General features: G+C 45.1%; 1 protein-coding gene across 1 annotated transcript in view; it reads left to right on the forward strand.

Annotated features, from left to right (window-relative positions):
* The window catches only part of WDR79 (Telomerase Cajal body protein 1 homolog), an 87418-nt gene that overhangs the window by 58267 nt on the left and 16644 nt on the right, over positions 1 to 12507 (forward strand). Inside the window, exon 8 of the mRNA XM_080286146.1 lies at positions 11422 to 11534. Within this exon, the coding sequence (XP_080142272.1) occupies positions 11422 to 11534 (113 nt within the window). The remainder of the gene's footprint in view (positions 1 to 11421; positions 11535 to 12507) is intronic.

Raw genomic sequence — 12507 nt, forward strand, 5'->3', positions numbered from 1 at the left:
CCGATCGCTGTCTCTTTCTTGCATGTCATAGAGCTGATATCTTTGTATCTTCTTCACATGTTATACAGCTGATCTCCTTGTCTCTTCCTTACATGTTATAAAGATTATCTCTTTGTCTCCTCCTAATATCTCATTGTCTCTTCCTTACATTTTATAAAGCTGATCACTTTATCTCTTCCCCACATGCTACAGTGCTGATATCATTTTAATTTCATGCATTTCCAGTCGTACTCTTGTTTCTGGAGGGACTGCTGTTGAGTCGTCATGTTACAGGGTATAAATTGTTCAAAAGGAGAGGATATAACAACAAACCCACTGGTCCTTTTGAGGCTGTTTGTTATTGGGTAGCCTTTCTGGACCTTACTTCACCCCATCCTTTGGTGGGAAAAGTAGGATGGGATGATAGCAGTGATGATTTGTTTATATACTATTTTGGTATATATTAATGTGTTTTTATTTAAGTTTATTTTGATATGTTTGTGGTAGGTTGGGGCACTCACCATCCACTCACTCGATGTAATGCTGCTTTGGATTTCTGCACTTTTCTGTCTTCCATCCTTCCTCTTCTGCCATTCTTTCCTTCTTTCTTTCCTCTTTCTTCTGCCTATGGGTGACTTTACAATCCCTCATCTGTCTTTCTTTTCTTCATTCTTTCCTCTTCCTTCTGCCAATGGGTGACACTACACTGAGTGACAAGCCAAATGGTTTCCTGTACACCAGGAAGAATATTGATGAGATGCAGTTTGGGTTTGTGCCAGGTAGGGGGACCACTGATGCCATATTCATTGTTCGACAGCTTCAGGAAAAATATATTGGTAGGAGAAGGGATCTTTATTTTGTTTTTGTTGACTTGGAAAAGGCCTTTGACAGAGTCCCTAGAGAGGTGGTGAAGTGGGCAATGAGAAAGCTTGGCTTGGAGGAGTGGCTGGTTAGGGTGGTTATGGCCATGTATGTGGGTGCTCACACCCAGGTGAGAGTGAATGGAGATTTGAGTGATGAGTTTTCCGTGAATGTTGGTGTGCATCAAGGGTCAGTCTTGAGTCCCATGTTGTTTATCATGGTACTTGAAGCCCTTTCACGTGACTTTAGAAACGGACTCCCGTGGGAGTTGTTGTATGCTGATGATTTGGTGTTGATTGCAGAGAATGAAAGGGAGGCGGAGGAAAGGTTTAGGAAGTGGAGAGATGGTATGGGGCAAAAGGGTTTAAGGGTAAATGCAGATAAAACAAAAGTGATGATATCTAGGGTTGGTGGCGGTACTGTCAAAGACGAGGGAGAGTGGCCATGTGCAGTTTGCCACAAGGGCGTGGGAAGTAATTCCATCTTGTGCGGTGTGTGTGATAAATGGGTGCATAAGAGATGTAGTGGTATCAGAGGTAGACTGCGAGATAATGCTGATTTTATGTGTGCGGCGTGCCGGGGTGAGCAGGTGGAGATCGTCAGACGTGAAAGAATTGAACTTGCTGGTGAGTCTCTTGAGTGCGTGGAAGAGTTTTGTTATTTGGGAGACGTGTTGTGTGCTGGAGGTGGGGCTGGAGCTAGCTCTGTGGCTAGGGTGAGAAGTGGTTGGAAGAAGTTCAGGGAGCTCTTGCCTCTCCTGACATTGAGGGGGCTCTCCCTACGTGCTAAGGGGTCTTTGTATGCAGCGTGTGTTAGGAGTGTAATGCTGTATGGCAGTGAGACCTGGGCAGTGAAGGAGGAAGACATTCGCCGGCTCAGACGTACAGAAATGACAATGATTAGGTGGATGTGCAGTGCGTCCCTGCGTCCAAGGCCTGGAGGGGCTGGGTTTACAATGGAAGAGTTGAGAGGTAGGATGGGACTGGAGTGTATTGGTGTTGTGATGAGGAGAGGTAGATTGAGGTGGTTTGGACATGTGGAGAGGATGGGGGATGATAGTTGGGTGAGGAAGGTGAGAAGTGTTAATATTGGGGGTGGGGTTATGAGGGGTAGACCGAGAAAGACATGGGACGAGGTCATTAAGTGTGACCTTAGGGTTAAGGGACTGAACAGGGAGGCTGCAATGGATCGTGCAGCATGGAGAGCCGCCATTAGGTGACCAAGGCCGACACATGCAAGCATGTTGGAGCCTTTAAAAACGAAAACAGGAGACCATATACTATGCTGGGTGGTAACCATGTAACCAAATTATGGCACCTGATGGTTTAGTGGGTAATTAAGGTCCTCCAGTCGGATTGAGCCTGTGTAGGCTTATATCCAAGGGGTGGTTGGGATTTATTGCTTGCATAATGCCACTCAGGGATGGGTGAGGCTGGTCACTCTCATCTTAAATGTCAGGACCAACTTGCCTAGGCCCTGGCTTTTTATGGGGCAATGTAGGGTTGAATAATGGATGGATGGATGGATGGATTTTGAAATGTGTCAGGAAAGGAGGTTGTGCATTTGTAACTTGTATTTTAAGCACAAAGATGCACATAAATATACAGTACCCTCGCGTCCAGCACGGTAATACTGTCATGCATGGGTCACGTGTTGGACCAAAAACGTGTTGGACTAACAATAGAGCTTATGGAGAAAAATGAATTATGTCAGCAACCTTCGGAAAAGTCACCCTAAATACCTACCATATACCTATACATATATTGGTACTATTGTAATTATAATAAATGGTACTGTGCTATGAATGATAACTAACCTTTTAGGATAGTGTTGGTGGGCTTGCTGGGAATGGAAGGTGGTATCCAAGGCTGTAGGTAGTCCTACTGGGTCCCCGGAGGATGGCTGCTGGCATCACTAGCGGGTAATGGCTGTTGCTCCTCCTCAACCTCCCTCATAAATCCTTCGAAATCACACTCAGAATCACTATATTCGTCCACAGCCATGGAAGGTCCTGCTTCTGCCTGTCCTAGCACTGTAATCCTCGGCAATGTGCATGCTTCTCACACTGTTGCCAGAGCCCCGTCTCGTGACTGTGGAAAGTGATCGCTGTCGCTGACTCGGTAGAGAATAAGGAGAAGCAACTTTGTTTATAAACTGGTACGCACGCCGATGAGAAGGGTTGCAAAACGATTGATATTTATTCTAAAATATTAATATGTATTCAGTGTCAGGCTAAATGTTCAATGCTGTAGTTCGATACATTCTCTGTCGAGTTGCCTGGGTTTTGGTCACACTGTTTTGGCTGTCGTATCCTCGGCAGGAATCCATCCAGATGAATTCCAAATGCCCGTGGTATCGTCGGCAATTTTACCACGTTACCGTTCCGATTTACCATCGTATCCTCGGCAGACCTGGTATGAAGTGCCGTGTGATAGCCTTCGGCTGCCAGGATCTTGTCTTAGTTTTTTATTATGATCACGTTGGCTTCATTCATGTCGTAGGCCTTGGCAATGTCAACTTTCCTCTCCCTTTTCTTCTTCCTCTCGATGCTTTCTAGCTTGGTGGCCTGAGGGAGGTGCCGACGCTTCTTGGGGTTCTCAGAAGGCTTCCTAGGCATTGTGAGCAGGGTAAAATGCAGTAACAAGGGCAGAAAATGCAGCAAGAAAAAAGCACCTTCCAATGCAATTATGCGAGTGAGTGGCGCTCTGGCGGGAGAAATTTAAACAAAACATCACGTGACACCAGAAGCGTTTTTAATTTGGCGGCATCACGATCACGTCACGATAGCGGGCGGGGAAGGCTACTTGATCAGAAGTTTTCATTGGCTATCATTATCATGGGAATGTCCAGTATGACCGTGTTGGACCGGGGGTGATCGTGCTAGAGTGAACTCTGCGGATTTCCCCCACTTCTCGGAGCTCTGTGCGTGTTATGCTAACACACTCGTGTTGCAGTAATTAAATCGTATTAAATAATACTAATTAATTGCTCTCCGTGCTGGACCCGAATCGTGCTGGACTAACGCGTGTTGGACGCGAGGGTACTGTACATGATATGGAGGGAACAGGGCTCATGTTGAAAGGAGCCTGATTGATTACGTTCTCATAGAGAGACCGATGCTGGGAATGGTTGCTGATATGAGTTCCGTGACAGGATGATGTGCAGGTATGTCGATCATATGATTGTGGTATGCAGGATCAAGCTGAAACGAGTGAGGTGGACCAGGAGAGAGTGGAGCAGTGAGGGAGAAAGCCTCAAAGTCAAGAAGCTGAGGATCAAAGAAATGGCAACTGCATACAGGACCAAAGTAGGGGAGGAGTTAGAATCAGTGAACTGAATTGAAATGGATCTGGACAGCCCGTGGAAGGCATATAGGGATTGCTTACTTAGAAATGCTAAAGCAGTGTCTGGTGTGGCAAGAGTAACAACAAAGAAGAAAGGTACGGCATGGTGGGATGATGAGCTTGAGAGCAGTGGAGGAAAAGAAGTGGCTAGAGTGGTTACAGGACAGGGGTTCAGTTGAAATAAGAACTGAATATATTGAGAGCAAGAGGCACATAAAGAGACTAGTGAAGAGGAAAAAGATGGAGGTAAATGATGATCTAGGAAGAACTCTGAAAATAGGAAATTATTCTGGAAAGAGGTGGGGAAATGTAGAAGTGAAAGCGGAAAGAAATGTGATGGTGTGAAGATGTAGGTGGTAGGTTATTAACCCATGAGGATGAAGAAAGGACCAGATGGAAAGAATATTTTGAAACCCTGATGAATGGGAATAGAGAGAGCAGAGCAGCTGTAAACATGATTGGTGTAGGGGGTGTGCAGAGAAGGAATGCAGTGCCAAGAGATGTGACACTCACACAGAAGAAGAGTGCTGTGAAGCGGCTGAAAAATGGGAAAGCAGCTGGGATTAATGAGGTGTATGTAGAGATCATTAAGTGTAGTGGAGAGAGTGGAATTAAGTGCTTGTTGGAGATATATAAGAGGGCATGGATGAGTGAAACGGTGCCAGCAGAGTGGAAAAGGCTATTGTACCTCTGTACAAAAATAAAGGTTAGCGAAGTGAGTGCAAGAATTATCACGGCATAAGTTTATTGAGTGTGGTAGGGAAGGTATATGTAAGAATTATTATAGAGAAAGACAGAGATTTTAGAAGTCCTAGTGAGTGATGAACAGGGTGGCTTTAAGAGTGGCAGAGGATGTGTGGATCAAATATTTGCAGTGAGACAGATAGCACAGAAGACTTGTGAGAAGGACCATAAGGTGTTTATGGCATTCATGGACCTGGAAAAAGCATTCAACAAAGTGGACAGAGAAGGATTGTGGAAAGTTTTGTGCATGTACAGTGTAGATGGTAAGGTGCTAGGTGCCGTTAAGAGTTTTTAATATGGTAGTGAAGCATGGATAAGGGTCATGCTTGGGTTCGAGTACATTTTTCTGTACTCGAGTTCAAGTACGATTACATTACGGTATCACGAATCCAAGTACAGTAATCACTCTAATATCCGGACGCCCAATATCCGAACATCCCCACTAACCGGACATAATCGTCCCGGGATCCAATATTCCCAAAATGGTCTGAAACCCCACCCCCCAAAAAAAAAAAAACGAAATTTTCCCGCCTGTAATTTGAACTTGCCGCGCGTGGCGTGGGAGAGCATTGTTGTGGCACGTCATTCCTCTGACGTCCGATAGAGTGCCGCTGCATTCTCCCCACTTTCCACCTGTCTCTCGCCGCGAGGGCATGCTCGTCATTATGGCTGCCCACATGATCGCTTTTGTGGTGGTGCCTTACCTGCTGCAGGCACTCCTGCTGCTCTCGGGCCTCCTCTTAGTGTGTGTGATGATGGCCCCGCCACCTGAGACAAGGAAGAGAGTGGTGTTGACTCTGGAGAAGAAACGGGAGATATTGGAGAAAGTAGATGCGGGGTGGTCTTCTCCCCGCATTCTCCGCGAGTTTAACCTGGCCCGGTCTACTTTGTTCGATATTAAGAGATCCCAAGACAAACTCATGCAGTACACGGCTGACTTCTCGTCAAGAAGCAAACGCAACGTGGAGAGGAAGGTGATGTTTACCCCTAAGTTTGCAGAAATCGTCCGATCCACGTTGATTTGGTATCGACAACAACGTACTGCTGGTGTGATGGTACGTGGAACGGAGCTAGACCACACGGGAAATTAGAGTGTTGTGCAGTGAAAAAAACAGTGTGTTGTGTTAAGGATTTACAGTTGTGAGAGAAAAGACTCAATTGAAACAAAATTTAACGTAAATAGACTTGTTTGTTTTGGCTTTGGAAAATTATTAGAAGAATGGGAAAGTTAAAGTGTAACACTTAGTAAGTTACAATGGAGCATTAGTTAGACAAGAGTGCGCACTGTGAAAAGAACGGACTTCTGTGTGCGTTTGACCAAGTTCAGTGCAAGACTTCAGGAACAGTGTACTGCAAGTGCTTCAGGAAATCCTTCTTACTGTCAGAGTCCGAGAGGAGGCGGTTATTCATCGAGGTGGCCATGGACTTGCTGTAAGTAGGCAGAATGTTTCATACTGTACTTTTTTCCATACTATACTTACCTCATTTCACTCTTTAATGTCCTTTATTGGTGTGAATAGGGTGTTAGGAGCTATGCATGTGCAGTAGGAAGGTGTTTTTCTGAGTTAGGCTAGGTTAGGGTCCATAAGTACCAGTCCAGGAGCCAGTCACCAGAATGTTTATTATTGTATGAACCTACTTCTAAACCCTCATTTTATGTTTCTTTGCATTTATTTCAGTCATTTATGTGCCTTATTGGTGTGATTTGGGTCTTAAATAGGTGCTATGCATGTCCAGAGGGAGTTGTATAGGTGTTTCTCTGAGTTAGGGTCCATAAGTACAAGTCCATAAGCTGGGGCCCAATCTCCGGACAGGACCACTATCCGGACCTGCCTATGGCTCTGTTACGTCAGATATTGGAGTGATTACTGTACAAGTACTGCGTTTTATAGCTGAACTCGAGTCCAAGTATGAGTACATTTGTGCTGTACTCGAATCCAAGTACGAGTACATTTTACTGATTACAATTGCTTTCACACATACACACACATCACTAGAAAGTACCATTATTATTATCACTATTCATATATCTATGTTTTCAAAACCAGAAAAATAACAGTAATTACCTTCATGCACGTATGGAGATTTGACGTAGTAGCATTGGAGCAAGATATCGTGGCATCGCAGTGCTTGCACGCGACCTTTTAATTTCCTATCTTGTCTTCTGGCTGCTTGAAGTGTCTCCATATCCCGGATGAGGCCATGACTTGTAAGGCCAGCAGCTCCATGCGTCACTTTGCAGCTGCAGTCGTTTACTGAATGCTAGTAGTACTGTGGAGACCTAGAGAGTGACCAGTCTCTCTCCCCTACCCCCACCATACTTCTCACCACCCTGTCAGGTCATAATCCTAATCTCATAATGACCTGTTCTAGGGCTTGGGCCCAAGCCCATGCCACCACCTAAACATAAAATTATAGTACTTTCAGATATCATTACAGTACACCGCGCACAGCACTGGAATTATAGTACATGTAATAAGATAATTTTCGAACAATTTCCATCCCTGGGTCCTGACTTGGCCTGGTTTTGATTATCGCTTTCCCCTCCCTCCCCCTCCGTCAGGGTACCAGCGACCATAAAGGTCAAAATGATTCCAGAGTTGAACTGAATGTTCGACTTTATTCGCGAGGAGTTTGGGGCGAATCTCCCTTGATAGGCTTGGGTCGCTCTGCCTCTCAGTGACACAGCATGCTGTCCAGGCAGCTGTTTTTCACTCCTTGCAATTAGTACCAAGGTGCAAGCATATTAAAAGCAGCTTATCAGGAGTTAGTGGGCATGGCTGTACACCACTTGACCTCAGTGACTCACCAACCCAGGCCACCTGGCCTCTCCAAGGACACACCATTGTTACCCTCACCACTTATATATATCATGGTTGTACTCGAAAGTACTCGTAAAATTGTCGAGTACTTTGAGTCCAAGTACAAGTACAAGTACAGTAATCACTCCAATATCTGACGTAATAGAGCCATAGGCAGGTCCGGATAGTGGTCCTGTCCGGAGATTGGGCCCCAGCTTATGGACTTGTACTTATGGACCCTAACTCAGAGAAACACCTATACAACTCCTTCTGGACATGCATAGCACCTATTTAAGACCCAAATCACACCAATAAGGCACATAAATGACTGAAATAAATCCAAAAGAAACATAAAATGAGGGTTTAGATGTAGGTTCATACAATAATAAACATTCTGGTGACTGGCTCCTGGACTGGTACTTATGGACCCTAACCTAGCCTAACTCAGAAAAACACCTTCCTACTGCATATGCATAGCTCCTAACACCCTATTCACACCAATAAAGGACATTAAAGAGTGAAATGAGGTAAGTATAGTATGGAAAAAAGTACAGTATGAAACATTCTGCCTACTTACAGCAAGTCCATGGCCACCTCGATGAATTACCGCCTCCTCTCGGACTCTGACAGTAAGAAGGATTTCCTGAAGCACTTGCAGTACACTGTTCCTGAAGTCTTGCACTGAACTTAGTCAATCGCACACAGAAGTCCGTTCTCTTCACAGTGCGCACTCTTGTCTAACTAATGCTCCATTGTAACTTACTAAGTGTTGCACTTTAACTTTTCCCATTCTTCTAATAATTTTCCAAAGCCAAAACAAACAAGTCTATTTACGTTAAATTTTGTTTCAATTGAGTCTTTTCTCTCACAACTGTAAATCCTTAACACAACACACTGTTTTTTTCACTGCACAACACTCTAATTTCCCGTGCGGTCTAGCTCCGTTCCACGTACCATCACACCAGCAGCACGTTGTTGTCGATACCAAATCAACGAGGATCGGTTGATTTCTGCAAACTTAGGGGTAAACATCACCTTCCTCTCCACGTTGCGTTTGCTTCTCGACGAGAAGTCAGCCGTGTACTGCATGAGTTTGTCTCGGGATCTCTTAATATCGAACAAAGTAGACCGGGCCAGGTTAAACTCGCGGAGAATGCGGGAAGAAGACCACCCCGCATCTACTTTCTCCAATATCTCCCGTTTCTTCTCCAGAGTCAACACCACCCTCTTCCTTATCTCAGGTGGCGGGGCCATCATCACACACACTAAGAGGAGGCCCGAGAGCAGCAGGAGTGCCTGCAGCAGGTAAGGCACCACCACAAAAGCGATCAAGTGGGCAGCCAGAACGACGAGCGTGCACTTGCGGCGAGAGACAGGCGGAAAGTGGGGAGGATGCAGCGGCGCTCTATCGGACGTCGGAGGAATGACGCGCCACAACAATCCTCTCCCGCACCACGCGCGGCAAGTTCAAATTACGGGCGGGAAATTTTTTTTTTTTTTTTTTTTTTTTTTTTTTTTTTTTGGGGAATATTGGATCTCGGGACGATTTTGTCCGGTTAGTGGGGATGTTCAGATATTGGGCGTCCGAATATTAGAGTGATTACTATGGAAATTTTAAACCCGAGTACAAGTACAAGTACAAGTACATTATATTGTGTACTTAAGTTCGAGTACAAGTACGAGTCAATGTACTCGGACCCAAGCCTGGTAAGGGTTAATGGGCATTTGAGTGAATGGTTCATGATCGATGTGGGCGTGCCACAAGGTTGTGTGATGTCCCCATTTTTGTTGAATATATATATATATATATATATGGACAGGATGATGAGAGAAGTAAAACACGAGTAATGGAGAGAGGGATGGCTTTGGTAATGAATGGTGATGGATGGGATATCTCAAATTTGTATGTTCATGATACAGTACTACTTGCAAATACCGGACAAGAAATTGGTAGACTAGTGCAGAGTTTTGCTAATGTCTGTGAGCGTCATGCCTTGAGAGTAAATGTAGAAAAGAATAAAGTGATGGTTATTGAGAGAGAAGGTGACTCCCAGTGCAATGTTACCGTGAATGGAGAGAGACTGGAATTGGTGACAGAGTTCGAATACCTGGATACATTGATTGAAAAGAGGGCAAAATGTGCAAAAGAAATGGAAAGTAGGGTGACACAAGGAAGAAAAGTAACTGGTGCAATGAAGGCCTTGATAAGAAACACAAGCTTGAATGTTGCAGATGCACGAGGCTTACATGAAGGAGTGTTTGTGCCAGCTTTAACATATGGATGTGAGACTGATGTCGCATGAAAATGAAAAGTCAAGAGTGAGAGCAGTGGAGATGGGACTGCAGAGGAATGTATGTGGAATACAGAGAGTGGATGAGAAATGAAATAATGTGGTTCATGAAAGATGTGGAGTGAGGAAGTCTGTGGACACCAGAATCGAAGAGAGTATACTGAGATGGTATGGTCATGTGGAGAGAATGGATAACAATAGTGTTGATAAAAGGTATATCTGAGCGAATTTGAAGGAGGGAGGAGGTGAGGTAGGCCAACGAAAAGGTGGAGGGATATGGTGGATGAGTATGTGAGGAAGAGAGGTTTGGAAGTTTTGGAAGTCGATGAGACTAGGGGACTGACTAGAGATCAAGCTGGCTGGATGAATATTGTGAGGCGAAGCGCATGCACCCCTTTTTAACGTGGCAGGGTCTGGATTGACCGTATCAGATAGATTAATGTGAAGCTACAGTATGTGGTGGATGTTTTTGGCTGATCAGATAAAGCCAGGAATCCAAGGACTTGGTTGATGAGTGAATGGAAGTGTGGCCCATTGGATTGGGCAAATTTGGGCTGTCTGGACATAGCTACTCCTCACCCTGCCCTAGGGTGGGAAAGTTATAATCAGTAAAATACAATAATAGTGGGGAGAGACATGTCATAGGCCCCACCCACTGCTGATTCCCAGGTCCAGGCAGTGGATCTGGGATCCCTAGCCCACCAGCCTTGACCAGTGGCTGTGGTAGTGGCCTCAGGACACCCTGCCAGGACAGTTACAGGGACACCCTCCAAGTATGCCTTGGCACTGTAACTGCCTCACCATTATATACTCACTGATAGGGCATCTTCCTGGGGCACTACTCTCAGGTTCAGGCCCCTCTCTGTAGGGAGGAAGTTGCAGCCTGGGAACCACAATGCCGTATACCCTGTAGCACAGGTTCAAGTCCCATCTCATCCCGGTCCTATGATCTATGTCGGTGGAGCGCTCATCACGCCTCCCCTCAAAAGGTCCGCCACTAGATAGCAGGGGCAGTTTTTTGGCCACATGCCCTTGCTGGCGTCAACCCCTGTGACGTAGTTGGGTACGTTGTGTGATATGTAAAGTGCATACGGTGCAGTGTATGAGATAGAGGAAGTGTTTGGGAGAGTATGCTGGTCTATTCTCCATGTTAGTGTCACACTGAAAAGGTCAGCAAAGGGGAATGGTTAGGTAACTAGTGAAACAGGAACTCCAGCTCTCCCTATCACCAGCATTCCCATTCCCCACAGGAGTACCACCCTGATCAGCTGGTGCTACATCCTCCTCCCTAACAATAAGCTAAAATATAAAATTACATTATCAGAAGAGAGGAGTTATTTAATGAGCTTTTTAGGTAATCAGAGCTTATCCATATTTGTAATATTGCTTGTTTATCTGCAGCATTGTACAACACTGGCGAGAAGAAGGCAGTGCTTTTCATTAGCGGAATGGAAGGTGTCACCCACCTCCAGTTTTCTGCAGATGGAAACAAGCTTTTCACAGGAATGCGAACAGTGAGTCTTGATACTTGGTATTTGGACATACACAGTACACCCTTAATATTTGCAGGAATAAGGTTCAACATACCCCCAGAAGTCCTTAGAACCGCAAATATTTCTTGTGGACTCATAGTTCCATGTTACTTGAAGAAAATGGTATAGAAACTATCCCTAAGCCTTCTCATCATCATCATTGTGTGCATATTAATCAAGGAAATAGCCTTAGAAACTTATCTTTTCTGTATCACCCAGAATAGAGGTTTGAGAATGTAGAGAACTAGGCATATTGTACACAGCATGATATTATTATGATGATCATCATCCAGATCTATTTTCCACATCTGCAATTGAGGAAAGAGAAAGGGAAATGTTCCCCTGAGCTAGACCTAATTAGATCATATAGTCCTGCTAGGTGACAGGAGCGCGCTACCCCTCTTGGCATGGCAGCTACCGGGCGTGGCTCGAACTCACGACCCCCCGGTCCCAAGTCCAACGCTCTACCACTGATCCACCATGTTCCCACACGAATAGGGAGAGATAGGGTCCTGAGAGCCAGAAGGAACCTGATTGAAGGGAAAACTACCCATAAGGCTCCCCATTTGAATGGGCCACATTCATTCACTCACCTTTCAAGCCCCTGGAATCCTTATTCCAGCTCAAAGGCATGCACCTCCACTGTTACGTGCCTCATACCACTTATTAGCTAGTGTCAACCCACAACTGTCACATCATGGAATGGAACAGAATTGCCAAGCTCTTGTCATGCACTCCTCTGTACAAAATTCTTCAAACCAGCGCCCCCCCCTTTTTTTTTTTTTTTTTTAAATAACCTGGCCTCATCACTCCATTACTCACTTTTGCAAACACTCATTTACCATATCTGTCCACCTTCCTCTTGGCTTACCATGCCTCCTCCCACCTTCAGACTCGCTTAGATATATCCTTTTCACCATTCTCTTCACATCCATTCTCCACCTTCCATACCATC

This window comes from Coenobita brevimanus, chromosome 110, assembly GCF_032717465.1.
Source record: "Coenobita brevimanus isolate Jiangsu-jjx chromosome 110, ASM3271746v2, whole genome shotgun sequence".
Lineage (NCBI taxonomy): Eukaryota > Metazoa > Arthropoda > Malacostraca > Decapoda > Coenobitidae > Coenobita > Coenobita brevimanus.